At 36.6% G+C, this 26,996-nt stretch overlaps 1 protein-coding gene across 1 annotated transcript in view; it reads left to right on the forward strand.

The window, feature by feature from the left end:
* Positions 1-26,684, forward strand: part of TNKS2 (tankyrase, TRF1-interacting ankyrin-related ADP-ribose polymerase 2) — a 100,692-nt gene extending 74,008 nt beyond the window's left edge. The window contains exons 15-27 of the mRNA XM_014531554.1: positions 1,284-1,449; positions 3,600-3,819; positions 6,409-6,518; positions 7,214-7,402; positions 9,182-9,434; positions 10,262-10,344; positions 11,515-11,635; positions 14,293-14,390; positions 15,251-15,325; positions 17,993-18,098; positions 20,424-20,610; positions 22,836-22,992; positions 24,255-26,684. Of these exons, the coding sequence (XP_014387040.1) occupies positions 1,284-1,449; positions 3,600-3,819; positions 6,409-6,518; positions 7,214-7,402; positions 9,182-9,434; positions 10,262-10,344; positions 11,515-11,635; positions 14,293-14,390; positions 15,251-15,325; positions 17,993-18,098; positions 20,424-20,610; positions 22,836-22,992; positions 24,255-24,317 (1,828 nt within the window). The 3' untranslated portion in view covers positions 24,318-26,684. The remainder of the gene's footprint in view (positions 1-1,283; positions 1,450-3,599; positions 3,820-6,408; positions 6,519-7,213; positions 7,403-9,181; positions 9,435-10,261; positions 10,345-11,514; positions 11,636-14,292; positions 14,391-15,250; positions 15,326-17,992; positions 18,099-20,423; positions 20,611-22,835; positions 22,993-24,254) is intronic.
* The last annotated feature ends 312 nt before the right edge of the window (positions 26,685-26,996 follow it).

The raw sequence follows: 26,996 nt of genomic DNA on the forward strand, positions 1-26,996 counted from the left end.
GACTCTGCTCTGTGTGTGACAGGGTACGGAGCCCCAACCCCCCTGATGGGCCCTGCTCTGTGAGTGACAGGGGGCAGCGCCCCAACCCCCTGATCGGCCCTGCTCTGTGCGTGACAGGGGGTGGCGCCGCAACCTCCCCATCGACCCTGCCTTGAGTGTGACAGGGGGCGGTGCCCCAACTCCCCTATCGGCCCTACTCTGTGAGTGACTGGGGGAGCTCCCCAACCCCCTGATCGACCCTGCTCTGTGTGTGACAGGGTACGGAGCCCCAACCTCCCTGATGGGCCCTGCTCTGTGAGTGACAGGGGGCAGCGCCCCAACCCCCTGATCGGCCCTGCTCTGTGGGTGACAGGGGGTGGCGCCGCAACCTCCCCATCGACCCTGCCTTGAGTGTGACAGGGGGCGGTGCCCCAACCCCCCAATCGGCCCTGCTCTGAGCCTGACCAGGGGCTGCACTTAGGGATTGGGCCTGCTCTCTGCCACCCGGGAGCAGGCCTAAGCCAGCAGGTCGTTATCTCCCGAGGGGTCCCAGACTGTGAGAGGGCACAGGCCGGGCTGGGGGGCCCCCCTCCCCCCGCCCCCCAAGTGCACAAATTTTTGTGCACCGGGCCTCTAGTTTATATATATAAAAGCCTAAGCGACCTTTCAACTGGTAGCTATGACATAAACTGACCACCAGGGGGCAGATGCTCAATGCACAGGCATGGAAACATGGAACAGACTGATGAATCTCAGAGGGAAGAGGAGCGAGGGGAGGGTGGGAAGAGATTAACCAAAAATCTTATATGCATACTAGAGGCCCAGTGCACAGATTCGTGCTCTGGTGGGGTTCCTTGCCCTGGCCTATGGGGACCAGGCCGAAACTGGCAGTCTGACATCCCCCAAGGGGTCCTGGATTATGAGAGGGCGTAGGCCAGGCCGAGGGACCCCACCGTGTACCAATCTGTGCACCAGGCCTCTAGTATTTTATACTACTAATGACCAAGAAGATTACAATAGTGTGGTTGATTTAAAAAATGCTTTGGTAATAATTTAAATTCTTCCAGTTTGTTTTAAAATTATTTTTCTTTAAAAATATACAATTCTAGGTATTTAATATATTCTCTGCAATTTTAACTATTTCCCCCTTGCCCCCCAAAATAATTCCATCTATGCTTTCATTAAATATGTAGGTTCTGTATAATCAGCATAATCTCTTACAGTTCAAGAAATTTATCGGCTATATGTAATTATTTAAATTAAAACATATCTTTGTGTTGCATGGCTTACCTTTTTTTTTTCAGAGGCCTTGTACCTTTGCACAATGCATGTTCTTACGGACATTATGAAGTTGCAGAACTTCTTGTTAAGCATGGAGCAGTAGTTAACGTAGCCGATTTATGGAAATTTACACCTTTACATGAAGCTGCAGCAAAAGGAAAATATGAAATTTGCAAACTCCTGCTCCAGGTATATTTAAGCACTTACTGTTGACAGGGTGTATTACATAGAAAATGTTTAATATTTCTAATAATTCTAATATTAATTTAAACTAATAAAGGAATAGGAAGCAGTATCTAACTCTCTACCTAGATATCAGAATAAATGCCAGGAACATTATTTTAATATGAGTATGTTTACCACACATAGATTTATTATTTTATTTTATTTATTTAAATTTTTTTATTGTTGATAATACTGCAGTTCTCCATTTGCCCCCCCTTTGCCCACCTTCACCCAGCTCCCACCTTTCCCTCCCTTGGCTCTCACTACACTATTGTCTGTGTCCATGAGCCATACATATATGTTCTTTAGCTTATCCCTTTACCTTCTTTATCCAGTCCTCTCCATCCCCCTCCTCTCTGACATTTGTCGGTCTGTTCCATGTAACCATGCTTCTGGTTCTAATTTGTTTATCAATTTATTTTGCTCATTAGATTCCACATATTGGTGAGATTATGTTTTTTGTGTTTTCTGACTGGCTTATTTCACTTAACATGTCCAGATCCATCTAGTATGCTGTCGTAAAGGATGAGGTTTTTTGAGGGTTTTTTTTTAATCCTCACCTGAGGATATTTTTTTCATTGCTTTTTAGAGAGTGTAGAAGGGAGGGAGGGAGGGAGAGAAAGAGAGAGAGAGAAACATAGATATGAGAGAGATACACTGATTAGAACCTGCAGCCCAGTTACATGCTCTTAACTGGGAATCAAACCCAAGACCCTTTGGTGTGTAGGCCAATGCTCTAACTCTTAAGCCACACCAGCCAGAGCAAGAGTTTTCTTTTTTACAGCCGTGTAGTATTCCATTGTGTAAATGTACCACAGCTTTTTTATCCACTCATCTGCTGATGGGCACTTGTCAGTCTGTTCCATGTTTCCATGCTTCTGGTTCTATTTTATTGATCTGGGCTATTTCCAGATCTTGGCTATTATAAACACTGCTATGAACATAGGGGTGCATATATTCTTTCTGATTGGTGTTTTGGGAGTGTTGGGATATATTCCTAGGAGTGGGATCACTGAGTCAAAAGGCAGTTCCATTTTTAATTTTTTGAGGAAACTCCATACTGTTCCACAGTGGCTGCATCAGTCTGCACCAACATTGCATTAGGGTTCCTTTTTCTCCACAACCTTCCTCACCAGCACTTGTTCTTTGTTGATTTATCGATAGTAGCCATTCTAACAGGTGTGAGGTGATACCTCATTGTAGTTTTAATTTGCATCTCTCTGATGAATGTGATGTTGAGCATTTTTTCATATGTCTATTGGCCATCTGTATGTCCTTTTTGGATAAGTATCTATTCAGGTCTTTTGCCCATTTTTTAATTGGATTTTTTGTCTTCCTAGTGTTGAGTAGATTTATTATTGTATAAAGTCAACTATTGTTATATTAATAGTTTTCTGATTATGTTTTTTTCTTAGTACTTCAAAATAGTTGATGCATTATATAATTAATAAGCCAGATTTATTTATTTACTTAATTCTTTATTGTTGAAAGTATTACATATGTCCTCTTTTTCCCCCCCATTGACCCCTTCCAGCCCGCCCCTACCCCCCTGGCCCCCCCCACCCCCTTGTCTGTGTCCATGGGCCATGCATATATGCATACAAGGTCCTTGGTTGGTTACCTCCCTCCCCCCACCTTCTCTGCTTCCCACCTTCCCTCTCCCGCCCCCGCACCTTCCCACTGAGAGTCTGCACTCTGTTCCATGCTTCCTTGTTTCTAAGCCAGATTTATTTGAATCTAATCAAATTGATAGTGCTGATTCAATACAGGTACCAGTGTACATATTTTACAGTAAAAACAAGAGTAAAGTTAAATTTATTTCAATGTTTGTGGAAACTAAAAATGGTATATTTGAAAATTAATTTATTTTAAATGTAGTTTAAAATTTTGACTAGTGTTGCATTATAAAACCCCAGTATATTTTAACTTCCTCTATATCCTTTTTATTATAATTTTCTGTATATTAAATTAAACATTGATAACAATCATGTTAACCTTGAAGGTAGAGTCTCAGTAGGCAATGGTTTTCTTTAGTATAGTTACATTGACTGTTTTCTTATTGACCAAGGACAAACCTAAGTCAGTTCCTCTTTGTTCTTTTTTCACATGCCCAGCATGGTGCAGATCCTACAAAGAAGAACAGGGATGGCAATACTCCTTTGGATCTTGTTAAAGATGGAGACACTGATATCCAAGATCTACTGAGGGGAGACTCAGCTTTGTTAGATGCTGCCAAGAAGGGCTGTTTAGCCAGAGTGAAGAAGTTGTCTTCTCCTGATAATGTCAATTGCCGTGATATCCAAGGCCGACATTCAACACCTTTACATTTAGCAGGTAAGGGAATGGAGTTTCACAGATTTAGGCTGGTGAAACCTAAGACTCATTTTATCTGAGTAAAATATCTTCTACAAATAAATGTAAAGGGTTTAAATCAAAATCTCCTAATATCACTGTTACACTCTAGTGCAGTGGTCGGCAAACTCGTTAGTCAACAGTACAACGATTGAAATTTCTTTTGACAGCCAAATTTTTAAACTTAAACTATATAGGTAGGTACATTGTTATTAACTTAATTAGGGTACTCCTAAGGCTTAGGAAGAGCCACACTCAAGGGGCCAAAGAGCCGCACGTGGCTCGCGAGCCGCAGTTTGCCGACCACGGCTCTAGTGTATTTGTATAGGGCAGTGATGGTGAACCTATGACACGCGTGTCAGAGGTGACACGCAAACTCATTTTTTTGGTTGATTTTCTTTGTTAAATGGCATTTAAATAGATAAAATAAATATCAAAAATATAAGTCTTTGTTTTACTATGGTTGCAAATATAAAAAAATTTCTATATGTGACACGGCACCAGAGTTAAGTTAGGGTTTTTCAAAATGCTGACACGCCGAGCTCAAAAGGTTCGCCATCACTGGTATAGGGCAACTATACGTCATGGTCAATCTAGTAGTAGTAGTTGAAAGAGGCTCTGCCAGTCACCATGTGTGCTTTGGAACCTTTCAGGTCACCATATTTGAATCATCTTTGGTGAGTGAGTTTTAGGTACAGAAACTTGAAAAATATGCCTGCTTGACCCAGCTTTCCTCATGAGAAGCTAAAGCTTTTCATTCTTCTGATGATAGCTGTTAAACACAAGCAGAAAAATAAATCTTAAAAGACTTTCAGAAGTTACATAAACCTCTCACCAAAGTTATTTCTTATATTAATTATAAAATACTACAGATTGGTGGCTTAAACAACAGAAATTTATTTCCTCACAGTTCTGGAGATCAAGATTTTAAGGATTGGATTCTCCTGAGGCCCCTCTCCTTGCCTAGCAGAGGGCCACCTTCTTGCTGTGTCCTCACATAGCCTTTCTTTGTTGTGAACACATCCCCGTCTCTCTCACTCTATCGGTCCCACTCTCCTTTTATAAGAAACCAGTCTGCTAGGATGGTCACATTCTAAGGTATACTGGTGCTTAGAGCTTCAATATAGGAATTTTGGAGGACACACTTGAGTACATAATATTTGTTCTAAATTTTCACTCAAAATTGGCACCGTGCACCTTGTTTTTAGTGCAGGTATACAGCATTGTGGTTTCAGTACAGCTTTTTCAGCTACATTGAAGGTGCTAGAGAATGGGCCTTTAAAATCACTGAGCCACAGCTAATACTTCAGTGGATTTGTGTCCTACGCCTATATTACTCACACAACTTTATCTAAAACATGTATTAAAAAAAGAAAAAAGTAAAAATCTATTCATTTCAGTCTCAGTATGAGTGTGTTCCTAGTGTTTAAGGGATAATTTTGATTAGATGTGATTTTTAACTTCTCGCCCCATGTAAGTTGGGACCCCACTCTCCGAGGAAAAGTATTACTCTATCTGTGTCTTTTCGAGAATTTTGGAAGTGATAAGCCACATGGTGATAAAAAGCTTTTCTGCTTCTACTGGCAATCAGGAGTTTCTAGTTCATATAAGACAAGAGTGACCTAACCTCTGATTTGAATTGTGTTGTGCATATTTATTTATATTAGCTTTTTAAATTTTTATGGACGCTTATCTAGAACATTAACATCACTATTTAATTACGTTGTTTTTGTAAGTGGCAAATACGTTGTATGCACAGAATATTTTTGCCCACCTGGGCAGTGTTATACCTTGAGACCTAGAAGGGCTTGTACATTCAGTGCAACACTTAGCTTATAATAGTTTTGTAGGTTTGTCTTTCTTTGCTTGATTTTAGTAAAATTGTTTTCCCTTAGATCCTTCAACAAAAGGATAAAAACTACAATAAAAATTAAATGTAGATAAAATATTTTCAACTATTTTAAAGTTTCAAGTCATATCTGGTTTTATTTTGGCAAAGTTAACTTCCAGATTTGCTTTCAGCCTGTGAGTATGTGTCGGACTATACCGTAAGAGTATGTATTAAGATAGCTGACAGTTTTAAAGATGACAGATTATGGCATATTTATAAAATATTGTTTCACTTCATGGGTTTAGCAACACATAGGTTCTGCTGCCAGACTTGTAGAGATAAAAGCATGTTCTTGTGGCCTTCTGGGGAATCGGTGCCCTAAGACCCATGCTGGGTGCTGTCTCCTGCTCTGCATTGAGGTCCTAACTTAGCTTTTATATGATTGAATGCCTTTAACTCGCAGCCTTGGAGACCATGTATCTGAATTCTGGAAGTTGTATATAACAACATGAAGGCAGGGACTTTGGGAAGAAGGTTTTAAAAGATACAGTCATATCAATCAGATTTCCTAAAATGAATGAGTATCATCCCTGAGAGCTTCCAACTTGAGGCCAGTGGGCAGATTTTATTTCAAAGATAAATTTTTTAATAGACTCCAAAGGGGAGTTTCATATTTCTATAATTGTATGTAACTTTTTATATTAACAATTAAAAGTAATTTTACTTCTTTTCTAAATCAGCTGGCTATAATAATTTAGAAGTTGCAGAGTATTTGTTGCAACATGGAGCTGATGTGAATGCCCAAGACAAAGGAGGACTTATTCCTTTACATAATGCAGCATCTTATGGGGTAAGTTCTTCCATGTTACCTTTAAAATCCTTTGAGATTTTCAAAGTGAAAATCAGTATTACAGTTTAATGGGAATTTAGCTTGACTTTCTCATTTTATAGAGAAGTAAATATGAGGGCTAAAGAGGTTAAATAACTTCCAAGTTTCAATTCTGAATCTATTGTAAGCCTGCTGTGAGATGTGCAGCACATTTGTCATTCATTTTACTATCTTACCACCAATCTTTTACTTTCACTAAGCTGTTGATTTATTTGTTGGTGCCTAGGAAACTCATTGGGATTCATAGGAATCTGTAGTTCAGATGCATTATTCCTGACTTTTTATAACCCTAAATGTTGCCACCAGTATTGACAATCTCCAGTAGTATAATTTGAATAATTGAGGAAGGCTGCTTATTTATAAATTATTGTTCAGCAGTTATAACATCTGAATAATTGAGAAATTATTAAAGTCATATTAGTTAGTTCACTTCTTTGTCAAATTCTTCATGTTTTCTAGATAATTTCTCAAGTAATTTAAATATCTACTGTAATTTTTAATTAACTACCTATACATTGTGATGTTGGGAAGAAACAGTTTTTCATTTCCAGGTTAAGTATGAATACATGGAAAAATAGGTATATAGGGCTAGTTACTTTTTAGGAACTAAAGTGTAATAAAATTTCAGACTGTAACAGGAATATTTTCTTTTACAGCACGTAGATGTAGCAGCTTTACTAATAAAGTATAATGCATGTGTCAATGCCACGGATAAATGGGCTTTCACACCTTTGCATGAAGCAGCCCAAAAGGGACGAACACAGCTTTGTGCTTTATTGTTGGCCCATGGAGCTGATCCTACTCTTAAAAATCAGGAAGGACAAACACCTTTAGATTTAGTTTCAGTAAGTGATGGGCTCTTTGAAAAATCTCAGTGCTTTTCTCGCTTTTTAAAATTCACTTGGTATATATAAAATGTCTTCATGGTGAATGTGTAAAATCTGTTTTTTAGCCCAATTTAATTGTAGAACATTTTTGGTATTAAAATATAATAACTAAATAATAGAATTTTTAGTTATTGTGTTTTAAGTACTTTGGGAAATGGAAAAAAGAAGTATAAAGTATAACTACTTATATTAGTTGGGAACCAAAATAGGCACAAGCTCCCATTGAATACTGGCAGTGCATACAGGTGCAGGATAATACAGGACATGGGCCTTGAGGAATTTCCCTAGCTGGGAGCATTGCCTTCAGGTGCAGCCACAAAACCTGCTTCTAGATTCCCTCCCACACTACCTCATCCCAAAGTTCATATTTCTTCCCCAGTAGAGCTGTTCACGAAACAAGCTTGTTTCTCCAGTTTTCTGTGGAAGTCTTTTCTTCCTCTCCTGAGGGAACTCCTGTAGGAGTCTCCATACTAGCCTCTACCTCTGCTTTGACCACTGTAACACAGGTACCTGTCTTGCCTCCACCACTGGGGATATTGACCAGAGCAGTGAGGGAAAGGAGAAGAAATTCTTGAGGTAGGAAGGGAAGTCTCTTCTGCAGACTGCTTTCACCGAGAGAGATTCCATTGTTACAAGTTATATTGAAAAGCTAATTTAGTTGAAATACATTGGAGGTTAAATAGATTTTTCTCAGGTTGACAGCCCAACCATATTTGTAACTTTCTTTTCAGGGAAATGTCTTTCCCATTCCAAACTTCCTTAAAAGTCAACTTTTCTTGTTCAATCCACTCGTTTATCAGTCCACCAAATATAATTGACAATGAAACAAAGTGCTCTAGAGAACATGTGTGGGCTTTAGAGTTGAACAGACTGCCTTAGAATTCCTCTACCACTTCTAGTTGTACAATCTTGCAAGTTGCCTAACCTCTAAGCCTCAGTTACCTCATCTATAAATGGGGATAAAATATATTTGGTTAATATGAGATTTAATGTACTTAAAGTCCTTGGCATGTACCAGGTACATAAAAAGCACCCAAAAATAAATGGTGCTAATATTATTTTTAAATGTTATATACAAACCATGAGTCCCATGAGAGTCCTCAGACTGGGGGGAACAAAAGGATAAGGATCGGGTAGTCAGTATAAATCACTAACCATGAAAACAAGTACTGATTTGCTTCTTGCTGAATGTTAATTACTTAGTGTCTTAATTGAGCATTATGAAAGAATGGTAATGTCACTAATTAAATTAACCTATCAGTAAATTTGGGGATTTTTTTCAATTCTAGCGAATTTTATTAAAGTAATTATCTTTGTTAACCCCCAAAAAACATTCAATATTGAGGAACAAATATCATTGAATATTTTCCAGTAAACAAACGATCATGATGCTTGCTAAAGTTTAATGTAGGTTAAATTACTTCTCTCACAGTAATTGCAAGTGTTAAAAGCTCTTACCTTTTTAAATTGATATTTTTCATTGTAGTATCAAAATTACGATTTTTTTAATGCTCTGCCACATTTAACAGTTTTGATTCTGTGTCTTGGAAGAATTATGTTTTATATTGAATAATAGTATAGCTGAATATCACTTATTTGCTTCACTTTTTAAAATAATCATTTTTATATTGAAAAGCAGTTCTAGAGCAAATATGTAGGGGTTTTGTCATTTGAAAATGCATTCTACTGGGTGTAGTAGAATTTTAACAGATTTCATCTCTCTGGCTTGTAACCTAGGCAGATGATGTCAGTGCTCTCCTGACAGCAGCCATGCCCCCTTCTGCGCTGCCTTCATGTTATAAACCTCAAGTGCTCAATGGCATGAGAAGCCCTGGAGTCTCTGCAGATGCTCTGTCTTCGGGTCCATCCAGCCCATCAAGTCTTTCTGCAGCCAGCAGTCTAGATAACTTATCCGGGAGCTTTTCTGAACTGTCTTCAGTGGTTAGTTCAAGTGGAACAGAGGGTGCTTCCAGTTTGGAGAAAAAAGAGGGTGAGATTTTATGAAAATACTTTCTAACTCACATTGTAGGCACATATTTGATATTTGGAATGCTAAAAAGTCTTTTTTTTTTAACTTTAGATATAACTGTTAGTATCAGGTTAACATAGTTGGAAAGTTTTAGCATTTTGTTACTTTCCTTACATTATTATAATTCCTAATGACATTTTCTCCTTTCAAGTTGAGACTTGATGCTGTTAACCTACTCTTTAGATGTAAATATGCTTTCTAAAAAGTTTAGAAGTCCTTTTGGTAGAGTAGCTGTGCCTTAATTTACCTCTTGTATACAAATTTATGGAATACTTTTTATTCCATGTCAAAATACCCAATTTTAAAAAGATAGAAAGACACACACACATATCTGCAGTCTCTAAAAGCTGTTCTCTTTAACCTTTTACCTGTCAAAATTATCTCAACCTATGTGACATTGTGAAAATTTTTTTGTGAAGTAGCTTACATGCTCAAAGACAGGGAAGCTTCTTTAATGGAGATAAAATTTACATATAACAGTAGTTTCAGCTCTATGGAAACTTATTTTAAAGATAGTTAAAAATAAAATGATTTTAATTAAAAGATTTGTTTTAACCTGAGAGTGTCCTGTTGGTTAATTGTTTCTTCTAGTGATGAACTCTTAACAGCATTCTTTGTAATTTGTAACGTTTTGTTCAATATTATATCCCTAGTGGCTATTCACATTTTGCTTTATTTTTACTTTCTTTATGTATATAGTAATATTACAAAAATTTTGTCATAATGTTGATATCTATTATTCTGATGTGTGAATTTTTTTTTTTTGTTTTGGATTTTTTATTTTTCAGTTCCAGGGGTAGATTTTAGCATAACTCAATTTGTAAGAATTCTTGGGCTTGAACACCTAATGGATATATTTGAGCGAGAACAGGTGAGTTGGTTAACTGTTTTTGCTTGTTTTGGTGTTTTATGGAACCTCAAGGAAAAAGTAGGGCATACTTGAAATGCTCCACTTGTTTGGAGTGTAGGGAGGATATTTTTTTTTTTTTTTAAGAGACTGGAAATCACTCTTCTAATTTGGCTTGATCTTGGAATTTCTGTTCAGTTTATTAGCACATAAAATTAACTCTCGTGTAGTAATAGTAAAATAACTTTTTTGAATGCAAAGTTTAGCTTATTCTACCAAAAATAAGTTACCCTTGAGCCCTGTTTGTTTAGTTCTGTTTTATCAGTAACTACCCACTGTAAGCCTGACACTTCACTAGCCTCTATATACAGGGTGTCCCAAAAAAGTGTGTACACACTTTAACAGCTGATAGCTCAATTTAAAAAGTGAAATGTATTTCAATAAACACTGCCTTTATAATTATTCAAACTGTGTGTATACTTTTTTTTTTTTTAGATACCCTATAGATATGCCATCTATATATCCGGTCTTTTCTAGAATAGTCCCAATTTACAGTACTCTGTCAGAATATAATTACAGATTTTTTTTATTCATACCCTAAGGAACTTCTGATCTAGTTATAGAGTTATAACAAGAACATATGAAGAGTTAAGTTTTGGGCATCTATTTTAGAAATGCAAAGAAAGAAAAGATTACTGCGAGCTGGATTCCAGAGAAAACATAGTATAAATAGAAGAGGATTTTTTAAAGCGTCTTTAGTTTCACAAAGTGGGAATAAGATAATTGAGATAAAGGATTAGTTTGAACAGTGATGCAGAAGCACTATCTGGAGCCTGGAGGAACAATTAAAAGCCTTGTATACATGAGGGATGGTGGAAAGATATAATAGTGTACCTAAATATGAATTTGAAAATACATTTTTTGTTTTGCTGCTTTGTTCTTCTCAGGTTCTTATGCTAAATGATAGTGATATTTTTGGTAGTTCATGACTCAACTTTAAATAATTAAATTAGCTAGTTAACTAAAATTAGCTGCAGCTTTTCATTTTGTTTAACAGCTGATTTATTTTCATTCCTAAGCTGTTCAAAAATTAATTTGAAGTAAATGTATGAATCTAGTACATTGTGAGATCACCAATATATGGATGTTCACCAAATGAGTAAGTCTTCTAAACAATTTATTCTCTTTTGTAAGATCACTTTGGATGTATTGGTTGAGATGGGGCACAAGGAGCTGAAAGAGATTGGAATCAATGCTTATGGACATAGACACAAATTAATTAAAGGAGTTGAGAGACTTATCTCTGGACAACAAGGTATTTCATTTTAAATCATTGCTATTGTCAGTTTAACAGCTTCCATAAAGGCAGTCCTCAACTTACTAATTGATAATTTAAAAATCTTAAGAGTCCATTTAATAGGAAGAGCTCCGGGAAACCTGGAATCAAGTCTTAACTCTGCTACTACTAAGCTTCCTGAGCTGCTGCTATTTACTGTGTGAACCTAAGAAAACTTCTGGGCCATTCAGAAATTTAGGGATTGCTTTAGCGCTGTTATTTCTATTTAGTTATTTCTGAAGTTATCCTAGCTCCAAAGTTTTGATTCTGAAAGATCTGAAACTTGGGTATCTCGTATCTTATAGTAATAGGCAATGATTAGGTGTTCAGGACTGCCCATAAAAGAGTTTGTAAATTTCTCTTTTGTAGTAAATAGCTAAATTCTAAACACTTCCAGTGAAAATACAGGGAAACAATGTTGCAACTGAGGAAATTTAACAAAACAAAGTTGAATATTTTTATTTCTCCTGGATGTTAATGCTTAAGGAATATGCAAATTGCATTCGGTCAACAGATGTTAACCCTTCCCATGTACCAGGTCCTGAGTATAAAAAGGTGAATTAATTTAAGTTTCAGAAATCACATTCTAAGTTCATTGTTAAATTGAGGAAATTATTTACCCTGGGGTCAGAAGCATCCTGAAATTGAAGTCCTGGCTGTACAACTAGGGTTGAAGATAATCCTCCGTTAGCAAAAATGAAAATTTTCCGGAAAGAATGTATACCTGCCAGAAGAGGATCTAGCTCTTGAAGAAGGTAAAGGAGTGCCTCTAAAAATTAGGTAACACAAGCTAAGGAATGCTGTATACTAGAAGTCTGGAATAGGATCGGTTAAAGGTAAATGCATCCTACTTATCTGGTAGGGTGTAGGGCAAAATGTTTAGAGATGGTCTTGAATATTTACAGTATAGATGACAAAAATTTTATAAGATAAAGAGGAGGGAAAACCCATGGCTCCCTGGAATGTTAGTATAAATATAAATAGTATCAAAAATGAAGAGAAACTAGAACCCTCAGTTGTGGACTGCCATCCTGACTCTATTACAATAAAACCATCTGGTAAGGTAGCAAGTGTGATGGAAAGAGGTGGGTTAAAAAGGAAAGCAGGCAGTGTTTGTACATTAAGTACATCATAGTATGTGGCACACAGTTATTAAGACTGTTGAAAGGCTCAGGAAACCATGATGGAAACAGATACTGCCTCCAAGTGGCAAGTATACAGTGGGGCCTTGACTTATGAGTTTAATTCATTCCGTGACGGAGCTCGTAACTCAAATTACTCGTATGTCAAATCAAAAAGTGAACGAGTGAGACACGTGATGCTGGGCTGATGTTGTGGCGTTCACTGTGACGTTCGCTGCGCCAACTAGCGGTGGGGTATCTGAAGCTGGCTCGTAACCCGAATTTTAGCTCGCAACTCAAAGCAAAAAATCGGCCGACTAGCAGTGGATCTGAAGCTGGCTCGTAACCTGAATTTTAGCTCGCAACTCAAAGCAAAAAATCGGCCGAGAGACGGCTCGTATCTCAAAAAACTCGTTAGTCAGGACACTCGTAAGTCAAGGCCCCACTGTATGTACCTCCATGCCACCTCTGGTCCTGACGTAAAAGCCTTATTAGCTATTATTTAGTGCAGCAAATTAATAGATTCCCTGTCCTGATATTTCAACACTGATAAACGTCTTTCTTCAGGGAGGTCCAAAGATGCCTTATTCAAGCATATGTCAGTCTTCATTAAGTGTTTCTGCTGTAACCTATTCACCTCTGCATAGTCTCTGTACTTCTTAGAAACCTTGTAATTCAGACATGCCTATAAATCTTCATAAGCGTGCAGCATGTTGGTGGTAATCCAGTTATTCAGACCAGAACTCTAAATTCAAATAGTGCTCTTAACCTCCAGAGGCAAACCGCCCACCATGCATTGACCCAGCAGTAAAGGACGATCCATACCTGGAAAAACAGCAGAACTTTGGAGATCATGTTGTAGATATTAAAGGAGAATTGTTATAAATACACCAAAGAAATGGGAAAATTCTGTTTAAGATTCCATTTAAAAAGTTTTATGAGAATAAAGTTAGAAAAATATATGTGGTTATCTTGACCATTGATATTCAGGAAATAAGACAAGTTCATTGCATTGAATTAAAGAATCTACTGGTAATATGGGTAAGAATAAGTGTCAGTAGTTAGTAAACTATGGAGTTCTTATTCTAGGATGACTTAAAATTACTTGAGGTTATGCAAGTTTCTGTCATAATTCTTCTCATAGTTTCAAAAAATAAAGGGATTAAATGCTGGAAGGGTTGCACATTTAATAAAGGAGATAATTTGAAGAAGACATACTCATTAAGACTAGGAGATAAAGAATAGAAAGATTTTCTGAACTATTCCCACAAAACCCTTATGACTTGCCAGGTCAAATTAGTAGTTTAAATGCAGTGTGATGTTCTGTTTTGGATACTGGAATACAAAAAAGGACATTAGTGGGGAAAACGGTGAAATCTAAAACATCTTTTAAAATTGGTAGTAAGCATCGGATAAATCAGGTTATTTTTGGTTGATGTTTTTTGTTTGGTTGGTTGGTTGTTTTTGTGTGTTTTTTTAACAAATGAATTTTTGCCTTCAAATTTCATTCAATAGGTCTTAATCCATACTTAACTCTGAACACTTCTGGAAGTGGAACAATTCTTATCGATCTGTCTCCCGATGATAAAGAGTTTCAGTCTGTGGAGGAAGAGGTATGTTCATATATCTTAAATAAATGTTGGTTCAATAACTAAGTTTCCTGGAGATTTCCAGATATACTTGAAAATGTCGTAGAGTATTTTAATTATCCCTAACTCCTACCTGGAAAACTTTCAAAATCTGCATTTAAGATAGACTCCCTCAGTAAACCTTAATTCCAGTAATTTAATTCCAGTTCAGCACTATAGTTAATGCTAACACAGAATTCCATTCGAGAAGAGGTTGCTGTCATTTGAAAGAAGATGCTAATGTCACCTCCCTTCGTGAAGGCAATTGCAAAGCCCAGTATCTCAGACAGGACCCAGAACAGTGGAGGACACACCCAGAAAATTTTTCTTCCAGCTTTCTTTCTACAAAATTCATGGATCCACTAACACTTTTTAATAGTGCTTTACACTTTGAAGAACTTGTACCCTTTATATGTGTGAGTTGACTACAAAGATACAAAATTGAGTGAGACTTAGTTCTAAAACCCAAGAAACTCCAACTCTTGATAAAATACAAATTGTGCTTTATTAGGGCAAAACAAATGAAAACAAATAAATCTTTGTATTTTGGTATGTCAAGTGGTTAGCTTTGTATGTGTAGCTCCCTGTGCTTCTAGCTGTTTTTTCTTCCTTTAGTTTGAATTATATAGTTTTCACCTATAAATATGTTTTCAGATTGTTTGTACTAGCTAACAGCTATCACTAGAAAATAGTACTTGTGAACTTATAGAACTCATATTTCTTAAACCACAAAAAATATTAAAAATCCATTTTATATTCAAAAATAGAATCATATAAGTCAAGAACCATGTTCCCCAAATCAGAAAAAACATAATAGCTAAATATTTGAAATGTTTTTCCATCAGATGCAAAGTACAGTCCGAGAGCACAGAGATGGAGGTCATGCAGGTGGAATCTTCAACAGATACAATATTCTCAAGGTAATAAGTTAGTAAAAATAGTTTGCTGAGACCATAGTTTTCAAAGCCTAAAACCATAATTAACTTTCATAAGAACATAATGATCTATCCAGCCCTATAAGTCTGTGACATGGCACAGGGGATATTTTGGGAAAGAATATACCCTTGGAAAGCTTAAGATTCTGAAAACCCTGTATACTGTTTTTATGATCAGTAATTCAGTGCTTGTTGAAATATTCAAGTTTAGCAGTTATGCTTTACCTTGGGGTAATGATAAGTCCTGTAGAGTTAGGACTTTATATAAATTATTAAGGTGCTCTGTGGTAACAAAGTTGGATTTTTTTGTGGCTCCTAAAAGGACTTCATCTTTATAGTTATATCATGCTTTTTTTTATTTGTCCTAACTGACTACTCCAGGTTTCTGTGAGTCAACATACCTATCACTTTTTCATAATTTTAATAGTATTCCCTCAATACCTTCATCTTTTCCAAAAATAGTCTTTCAAAAATGTTTTTTAGTCATTCTAATGAGAGTTCTGTCTCCTTGTTGATACCAGTGACTCTTCTCAGGACCTTTTCCAACTTTGCTGTTTTTCTTTAACTATAGCAAGCAAAAAGTGTACATTCTACTTGAGATGCATAATGATTTTGTAATAATTACATTGATAGATTCTTTTTTACATTGATATACTAGTATTCCTAATCATTATAAATATAAGATGGCTAGAATTAAAATGTGGCAAATATCTAGATTTTAAACTCAAGAGTGAGCATCATCTTTCAGTTGTATATACTACTGTTTCACAAATATACTATTATGAGTATAATATTAGATGCCATATTTTAGAGTTAGTGAATACTAAAACTATACATTGAGGTTGCTATGCTCATACTATTAGAAATTAGATGATTTAAAACAAACGCATTATTCAGGTAAAGGATCATACTTCTGTGTGTTCCTTTTCTTTTTTTTTTCTTTTTTTTTTTTTTTTATCCTCACCTGAGGATATTTTTTCCCCATGAATTTTTAGAGAGAGGGGGAGAGACAGAGAGAACCAGAAACATCAATGTGAGAGAGGCACATCGATTGGTTGCCTGCAACCAAGGCATGGCACGTGCCCTTGCCTGGAATCAAACCCAGGCCTGGCCAGGGTTGGGACTAATGTTTTTTGTTAGTTTTTAACATAGTACTAGAGGCCCGGTGCATGGATTTGTGCACTAGTGGGGTCCCTCAGCCTGGCCTGCAGGGATCAGGCTGAAACCAGCTCTCCGACATCCCCCAAGGGGTCCCGGATTGTGAGAGGGCGCAGGCCAGTCGGAGAGACTGCAGGAGGGCTCCAGGGCTTGTCCGGCTTGTCTCGCCCAGTCCTGATCGGCCGGACCCCAGCAGCAAGCTAACCTACTGGTCAGAACGTCTGCCCCCTGGTGGTTAGTGCACAACGTAGTGACTGGTCGAACAGTCAAACAGACGGTTGGACACTTAGCATATTAGGCTTTTATTATATAAGATAACATAAGAATGACATCTTGATATTTCCACTCATGGACATATATAATAATTTTAAATAAAACAAATACTTATGCCTATTACAAGCAAATTTTCAGTCAAGTCTACTTTGTCTGCAAACAGTAACAAGCAGTTGTTAAGGGTGAGGGCAGGAGAGAGAACATATGTTTGATTTCCAAAATACGGGCACACCTCGCTTTATTGGCACTTCACTTTATTGAGCTTCACAGATTTTGCAAGTTGAAGGCCAGACCCTCCTCCCAACAAAAATATAACAACTCTCTTTTTTGTGATACTTGCTTTATTGTGATGGTCTGGAACTGAATCCACCATATCCCTGAGGTATGCCAGTAGTTGAATTTGAGAAAGCTGTTTTTTCCTCTATAATATATTTTAATGCAATATTTAATGAAAAATTTTTTTTCAATGGTAAGACTTTTAATTTTGTTACTTTTTTTTACCTAAATGAGATCCCCTTGTGCCTGTTGTAGTCCTCAATTTTGTCTGTGGCAGTATATTGGCTTATTTTGAGTCAGAATTAAAACCAGCTCCCAGGTGTGCTCTAGGACCAGCAGGGGGCTATAGCACCTTTAAACACAGCTAAGAAACAGCTCGAGGATTATGAAATTTGACGTTGTAAATACTCTAGATGAGACTAGCATCCATTTTGAACTCTTCTCCAGACAAAAATTTTAGGAATTGGAGGGATAGGGAAAGATAGAGGGAGTAATAGGGGATATGTGTATGTATATTTTAAGAATGTTTATTGGTGTGGGCTATTTCAAATATTTTAATTAAAAACAGATAAAGATAGTACTTTGAACCAGATAAAACAAGGGAAAAACATATTCTCTTTTTAATACTTAAATACAGAAAACATATCTGAGTTGGAAATATTTAGTAATAATTGTAAATTAATGAGAATGGAAGTATTTTAATCAATTAATGGTATTATTGACCTTTACATATGGCCTGTATAGCTTTTTTCCCTTTGAAGTTTTCAGTTTCCAAAATGTAGCTATATTTCCATCTTTAGTTGATTAAAATAACATAGTTTACATTTTAAAGAAAAGTTTTGCCTCTTCCAGCTATGTGGCTGGCCCATTTCTGGTTAAGATAAGCAAGAAGGTAAGTAATTATTATGAGCTAAAGGTGTTATTTTTCTGGTTCCTTTTTTATAGATTCAGAAAGTTTGTAACAAGAAACTATGGGAAAGGTATACTCACAGGAGAAAAGAAGTTTCCGAAGAAAACCACAACCATGCAAATGAAAGAATGCTATTTCATGGTAAGATTGCTCTCCTCCTACCTTACCACCATTCTCCACATTAGAATAGCTTTTTGTCAAGTATGAAATAATAATGAATCTATATAGTCCTTTTGTCATTTTTTATTTTATTTTATTTTTTTTATATATTTTATTGATTTTTTACAGAGAGGGAGGGAGAGGGATAGAGAGTTAGAAACATCGATGAGAGAGAAACATCGATCAGCTGCCTCCTGCACACCCCCTACTGGGGATGTGCCCACAACCAAGGCACATGCCCTTGACCGGTATCGAACCTGGGACCCTTCAGTCCGCAGGTTGATGCTCTATCCACTGAGCCAAACTGGTTAGGGCCCTTTTGTCATTTTTTAAAATTATTTCTGTAAATTTTATATTTATATATTCGTATTTTTTGTTGTTGTTTTGTGTTTGTTTTTTATTGATACCAGAGAGGAGGGAAGAGAGATAGAAACATCAATGATGAGAGAGAATTATTGATTACCTGCCTCCTGCACAGCCCCCACTGGGGATTGAGCTTGACCAGGAATCAAACCAGGACCTCCTAGTTCATAGGTTGACGCTCAACCACTGAGTCACACTGGCTGGGCTATATTCATATTTTCAACCTCTTGAATTTGTATATTTCCCAATGGATAGCTTCTATAAATAAGATTGCCATAATGGAAAAAATACAGAAATGGGAATGTTCGCTATTCATATTTTCCTCCCTTTTTTTTTTAAGTCCTAGTTTCTTTTTTTAAAATATATTTTTATTGATTTCAGAGAGGAAGGGAGAGGAAGAGAGATATAGAAACATCAATGATGAGAGGGAATCATTGATTGGCTGCCTCCTGCATGCCCTCTATTGGGGACCGAGCTCCCAACCTGGACATGTGTCTTTGACTGGAATCAAACCCAGGACCCTTGAGTCTGCAGGCCGATGCTCTATACACTGAGCCAAACCGGCTAGGGCCTTTTTTTCTTTGTATAATATTTTGCTTATTATGACACTCTGAGAAATTGTTTTATTTTTAACTAGTTGATTGAATTAAAATTAAAGTAAGAACTGAAAATCACCTCAAAAGAATGTATGCATCCTATTCTGGCATTGACTTACAAAAATATTTATGTATTGACTTAAATGGTTTGTTATTCCTATTTCAAATAAGTGATTCTGTTCTTCAGTGTTTCTGTAAAGTGGAATTCATTGTATTTTCCTGTCTCTTAATGAACAGGGACACTGATGTTGATGAATCAGTTAGCTATTTTATATTGGCTTTTCCCAGCTCCCATCCTGACCCCACTCCCTGGCCCGGTTCCTGTGCTCAGTTCCTCCCCTTTGGCTAAGCTCCCTGCCTTTGCACACGTGCAAGGAAGAAGGAGAAAGAAGTCACTGTGCAGGGAATGAAGGCACACCTCTTTTGCAGATGGAATCTGTTAAAGCAGGTGATGAAAGGCAGAGCACTGGAAAGATAGGAAAAACAAAGTATACAGAAGAGAATGAACATTGAAAAGATCACTTTGGCCAGAACCGGTTTGGCTCAGTGGATAGAGCGTCGGCCTGTGGACTCAAAGGTCCCAGGTTCGATTCCGGTCAAGGGCATGTACCTTGGTTGTGGGCACATCCCCAGTGGGGGGGCGTGCAGGAGGCAGCTGATCGATGTTTCAAACTCTCTATCCCTCTCCCTTCCTCTCTGTAGAAAATCAATAAAACATTTTAAAAAAAAAAAGATCACTTTGGTTACTTTTGATATCTAAAACATGTACATAGACATGGGTGTCATTCTGAGACCTAATGAACTCATCCTTGCTATATGAGGTGAATTATAAGATTACTAGAGGCCTGGTGCACGAATTTGTGCACGGGTGGGGTCCAGCCAGCCTGCCCTGATCGGGGCCAGGTGGGGGAGGGGCCGTGGGCAGTTGGTGGGTTGACCCCGCCCCCTGGTCTAACTTCTGGTAGAACTCCTGGTCAAGGGGACAATTTGCATATTAGCCTTTTATTATATAGGAGGATTGATTCTGATTTGTATAGATTTAGGGTTTGGAATTTGATTAGCGTTTGTATTTCAAGTGATCTGTTTGTTATTCTAGTTGAATATGTATGTGTCTTTATTTTACCAGCTCAACTACTACCACCCTATTAGAACATTGGTTGACTTGTGTAATTCCTCTAAAACAATTATTCTAAAGTAGTGAATCAGCTGACAGTTAACTTGTCCTTGTTTTATGATTTTGCTTTATTGTAGTGATGTATGTATATTTAAGAGTTTAACTTCTAAGAAGCTTTAGTTTTTGTTCTTTTTCTTTTAAGATAAAATTGTTATTCATCTATGTGTGTTTTAGGGTCTCCCTTTGTGAATGCAATTATCCATAAAGGCTTCGATGAAAGGCATGCCTATATAGGTGGCATGTTCGGAGCTGGGATTTATTTTGCTGAAAACTCTTCCAAAAGCAATCAGTATGTATATGGAATTGGAGGAGGTACTGGGTGTCCAGTTCACAAAGACAGATCTTGTTACATTTGCCACAGGTAAGAGATCACTTGTTCTCATTTATTTTTATAAGAATCAGATAAGAACTGGTTCCATATTGAAAATTTTGGGGTGCAAGGCTAGGTGAACTTTATGGGCCAAGCCCAGTTCTAAAGCACTTGATCTGTTTAACTCATTTAATCATTAAATTACATTTGGTGTTTTAAAGAATATGGAGAAGAACATATCATTGGGCATGAAAGATTTTATTGTGGGGCTGTGAACTCTAAAAATTCTAGTATTCACATGCTAAAATGGTACTACTTGCCAAACCTAATTATTTCATGGCAATGCATGAAGAAGTCTCTCTTCCATTATGATATGCTCATAATCTTCAATTTATAATATTACTACTTGAAAAGTTATAATAAAGCACATCAATCCTGTAGAAAGCACATTATTATCAAATAACTACTTGTGTGCTCGCTTCAGCAGCACACATACTGAAATTGGATTTAGAGAAGACTAGCATGGCCCCTGTGCAAGGGTGGCATGCAAATTCATGAAGTGTAAATAAGAAAAAAAGGGGGGGGAGTACAAAGTAGTTATCCTGGTCTAACTCGGTTGTTAAAAGCATTCAAATAACTTGGCTCTAATTGATAAACTCCTGATAAATTATCTTTTGCCATTTGAAAAATCAAATAAGATCAAACATTGAGATATATTCTACAGTTAGGGCACTGCTTATAAAGATCTAGAGCAGTAGTTATCAAACATTAGCAAGTTTCAGAATTACCTAGAAGGTTAATGAAAATGCCGATTCACAGGCCCTATCTTTTGAGTTGCTGATTTAATAGTTCTGGGGTGGGGTCCTAGAACTTGAATTCTACCAAGTTTCCTGATGCTTCTGATTACAGATCTAGAAGAAAAAACAACAACCTAGAGCAGTAGTTCTCGGTCTTAGCAGCACATTGGAATCACCCAGGAAGCTTTAAAAATGAATGTCTGTGTCCCACCTTCAGAGAGTCTCATTTAATTGGACTGGGGTATGATCGGGGCATTGGGATTTTTAAAGGCTTCCCAGCTGATTTTGAGAGGTTGCCAAGGTGAAGAACTATAGTCCTAGAGAGAGGTCTGTTTTTGTTTAGTTCTTGTTGTTTTCCCCCTGAATTTAGACTTTGTGTAGGTGTCTGAAGTCAGCCCTCCTGGATATGACTTCCCACCCATTTCTATTTTAGATCATAAATTGGACTGGTTAGAAGACTTATAATTTCTTGATATTTTATCAATTGAACATTGCTATTTTTACTTTTATTAACTGGAGGCTAAATAGCAAGTATAGATTGTATCTCTTTGGAGAATAGAATCATCAACTGGTCCACCAAAATCAGGAACCGAAGATAGTTCTTTGGAATTAAAGAAGGCCAATCATATGCCAGAGGGGAGTGGGAGAGTAACCTACTTAAACTTCTGGTAGAGAAGACCTAGTTGAGGAAGTAGCATTTCACCTGAAACCTGCAAAATGAATGTTAGCCATTTGAAGAGTGTTAGAATGGCTGGTAGAGGAAACAGCGTATTATGTATCATGGCCGTGGGGGAAGAAAGTTTGACTATGTGAAAGAAGAAAATGTATCTGGGGCATGAAGAACACATTAAGATTAGAGAATTTTGTACCATTGTAAGGAATTTGGGGATTTCTTCTAAGTACAGTGAGCAGCCTCTAAAAGGGTTTAAGCAGAAGAGTGATGTGATCTGATTTATGTTTTTTGGTTTTTGTTTGTTGTTGTTTTTTCCTAAATCACTGGTTGCTTGAATGGAAAATAGTTTAGACATTAATTAGAGTAGAAACAGGAAGACTAAATCAGAGGCCATTGTTATAGTCCAGGTGAACATTTAAGAGAAGAGAATAGATTGTAAATATATTTTGAAGGTAGAATCCACTGGACTTAACTGGAAAAATGTTCTTTGCAAACCACTTCATGGAAGTCCCTTAAAGCTCCTCCTTCCCACTTGGGCTATGATTTGTGCTTTTGCTGAAGCAGGATGGCTGAGTCTGGATACCTATACGGTTATTACATTTTCAGGTTTTATAATTAAAGTGAAAAATTCTTTCATTAATGAGAATAGTAGAAGACATTCTTATAAAGTTCATTTAGAGTGAAATGATAAAAACAATCATAAATGTTTATGTATAAATGTATTAAAAAGCTTAGACAGTGTACACAAATAAAATTGTCATATGCTACTTTGTATTCAGTAAGATCTTTTCCTTTTCACGCTATAGGCAGCTGCTCTTTTGCCGGGTAACCTTGGGGAAATCGTTCCTGCAGTTCAGTGCAATGAAAATGGCACATTCTCCTCCAGGACATCACTCAGTCACTGGTCGACCCAGTGTAAATGGCCTAGCATTAGCTGAATATGTTATTTACAGAGGAGAACAGGTAACTCATTTTTATTTGTTATCTTCAAAAATACTTTAGAGCCATACTTTAATCTCTTCTTACTAATCTCTTAAATTAACAAGGTATATTGTCTTGAGAAATGGGTTTCTTTTTAATTTTTTTGAGGGGGGAATAATTTCAGACTTACAGAAAAGTTACAGAAATAGTAAAGAATTCCCTTTACCCAGATTTTTCAAATGTTCATTTTTTTTAAGATTTTTTAAATTGATTTTTAGAGAGAGAGGAAGGGAACGGGAGAAATATCTATATGAGAGCGACACATCATCAGCTGCCTCCAGCACACCCTCCACCAGGGATTGAGCCCACAACCCGGGCATGTGCCCTGATTGGGAATCAAACCGGCAACCTCCGGGACGACGCCCAACCATCTGAGCCACACCGGCCAGGGCCCAGATGTTAACATTTTAACATTCTCTCTCCTTTATCACTCTCACCCTCCTGAGTAGGTGTTTATACTTTTTTTTTTCTGACCTACTTGAGAGGACAGTTCCTTTACCCTTAGGAACATAGGCATGTTTTTTTACCCTTAAATCTGTACTATAAGTGTATTTCCTAAAAACAAGGAGATTCTCTTAAAATTATCAAAATCAGGAAAATACCTTATTCAGATTTTGCCAGTTATACTGGAATTTTTTTTTTCAGCTTTTCTAAAATACAGTTAAGTAGAATTCAATATTTAATAGTTAATCTGCCTATAGCAAAGAAATGTGTAATTCCCTCTTGCTCTTAGTGACACATCTGGTCAAAGCATCTCTAGATTGTGTTCTGAGTTGGAGATATGTATTAGAACCATCTAGGTCAGTGGTCGGCAAACTCATTAGTCAACAGAGCCAAATATCAACAGTACAACGATTGAAATTTCTTTTGAGAGCCAAATTTTTTAAACTTAAACTATATAGGTAGGTACATTGTTATTAACTTAATTAGGGTACTCCTAAGGCTTAGGAAGAGCCACATTCAAGGGGCCAAAGAGCCGCATGTGGCTCGCGAGCCGCAGTTTGCCGACCATGAATCTAGGTCATTAAAAACAGACAAACACATACTTAGTACTCCTTCCAGATCTGAAGAATCTAAGGGACAGGAATCAAGGTAGAGGTGTTTTGAGAAAATGCTCTCACATGAATCTGATCCACAGCACTAAGTTTTAGAACTTCTTCCCTGAAGCTTAGGAATGCTTAGAGTAAGTCTCTTCTAAAAAAAATTTTTGTTTACCAATATTTGAATTAATCTTTCTCTTTTAGGCTTATCCTGAATATTTAATTACGTACCAGATTGTGAGGCCTGAAGGTATGGTTGATGGATAATTATTTTAGGAAACTAATTCCACTGAACCTAAAATCATCAAAACAGCCGGTGGCCTCTTAATTTTTACTCCTTTGCTGAGAAAAATCATTGTTCGACAAGCCTGTGGCAAAAGGATAAAAAATGTGAAAGAAGTTTTAACATTCTGACTTGATAAAGCTTTAATAATGTACAGTGTTTTCTAAATATTTCCTGTTTTTCAGCACTTTAACAGATGCCATTCCAGGTTAAAACTGGGTTTGTCTGTACTAAATTATAAACAGTTAACTTGAATCTTTTATACGTTATGCATTGATTCTAACAGAAACTGTAATCCCTCAACAGAACTCATTTTACTAATCCAGTACTGTGTTCTTTAAAACACAGCATTTACACTGAATACGGTTTCATTTGTAAAACTGTAAATAAGAGCTTTTGTACTAGCCCGATATTTATTTACATTGCTTTGTAATATAAATCTACCATTTCAGAATTGCAGTGGTTACAGATTTTTTTCATGTGTACCGCTCATCTGCACTTCATCCTGCATCATCATGATTGATCTTTACATTTGATTTCAGAGGCTGTGTTGAGTTGTCAGCAGAGACTTTGTCAGTTGGGAAAGATTTATTTATCACATTTAATTTGCTGATGGAAGCATTTATCTCTCATTAGAAATCTTTCCCATTTAAGAGCCTATTTCATGAACTCTCTGGGGATTTAATTTGTGCTACCTTTATATGTATAAGATACATTCCAAAGAGCTCTAACTATGGTAGTCCTGAATATTAAAGATGCTTCTTTACTGGCATCAAACTCTAGGTTTCACGTTGGAAAAAGTTTTCATATCGTTCTGTGAAAATTAGAGCAAGTGCTTTTATTTTTTTAGAAAGGCTATGTCCTGCCACTGAACAATTATGTTGTTCTTTTCATGGAATATAAATAGGAAGTTAAATTTCAGAGGTGGGAAGGATAATCTTGAATAATTTTCCAATATGTTCTAATCACTGTAAATGTAAGCAGAAAAAAATTGCAAATGGGAGTAGGTGGTTTTTTGTCCTATTTTTTTCCTGTTCTTTTTCCTTGGCCTTACTCTTATACTTACAGCCAGTCTATACACGATAGGTAAGCTCCACCCAGAACATGAAGTGTAGGTGTCCCAGTTCTCTCCTCGCCTCCTGAATGGGCAGGTGCAGTGAGAAGGGTGCTTCTGCTCTGGGCCACCTCATCATGACATTACATCCAGTTGGAGATACGCTATCCCATAAAATGCCATTCCTAGTTTCTAATATTAACTATCTTTTCCATGAAAAATGCTAAGGCATCTTGGTACAGAGACACAAGTTACAGCTTGGCAGTCTTTGTTGACTCTAGCGTCCTCATAAGTCAAGGCAAGAGTTTTACCCACTTAAGTCTTTGTAAATGAGGATGTTCCCATTCACTCTATACCAATTTACCTTTGTTTTACATTTCATTCAGTCTCTAACTAATTGGTCCTTTACAGTAACTTGTACATAAACTGCTAGAAAATCATGGTGGTTTTTTTGCCTTGATTAACAGAGTTAATCAGAGTAAATGCATATCTGGAGTTTCTGTGATGTAAGTTGTTTGGCAGCTGTAGAGAGAATGCTATCCCATAAAATGCCATGTAAGTTGTGATTATTATTTGAGGTCAATCCTGACCTTTAATACAGCTTTCTAATAATTGCAAACATAATCCTAAAGTCATTTCTTGGAACTCAAATGAAGTATGCCAAATTTTATATAATTTTTCAGATTCTGGAAGCTTCCATGTTTTATAATTAAGATAATGAGATGAATTGATGGAGTTTATATTTACATACCTTATCTCTCATCATTTAGCCCATAATCCTCACCCTATGAGTGAATCTGGAATTGCTTATCATGTAAAATTATCGTGGTCTATGAGTTTACAATATTGCAGCCTGTGTTTCATCTAATCCATTGCTTAATTAGTGTGTTCAAGTTTTTCTATAAGTGATTATATTGTGGTTAATATGTTAGCATGGTGATATTTTCAGATAGCTTTTTGTTTGTTGGGAGCTTGAAGAGGGGGTTGGAGGGATTTGGGGATTTTTTTTTTTTGGAGTTTTTGCATGAAATACCTTACTTTATAATGATGGAATTGCTTTTTCTTTGTTTTGTGAATTTTTTTGAAGTGAGATTTAACTTTTTGTGTGAGTAGTACTGTTATATTCATCTAGAGTGTCTTACTTGTACTGTATCACATTCCATACCCTCATTTAATACTTAATAAACTGTTCACTTGTTTTTTCAGGTAGCATGGTAATTACTGGAGTAGTATAAGTGTGTTGAATGGAATTTGAGAAAATGGATTAAGATTACAATAAACCACAATTGCAGGAAAACATTGTATTTCTGAGTCTAATAGTGATAAAGAATGCAGTTTAAAGATTGAAATATTGAAGGTTGTGACCATATCTTCTCAGCTATTTTAAGATTGAAAGTAGCTGTAATATGCTTTTAGACAATTAGTCTACCCAACACTACTTTTGGCAAACCTTAAAGCTCATTCCTGGGAAATCTTTCTTCTTATAAAGAGGAGTATATTTTTGTTCTCTATATTATATAAGAAATTCTTTATAAGTTTTCAAATCTTAAAGTTAGTGGTATTTATTACTCTTGAAAGAAAGCATAATAAATGTATTATAGATTTCGGT

The sequence above is a fragment of the Myotis brandtii genome, unplaced genomic scaffold (genome assembly GCF_000412655.1).
Source record: "Myotis brandtii unplaced genomic scaffold, ASM41265v1 scaffold810, whole genome shotgun sequence".
NCBI lineage: Eukaryota > Metazoa > Chordata > Mammalia > Chiroptera > Vespertilionidae > Myotis > Myotis brandtii.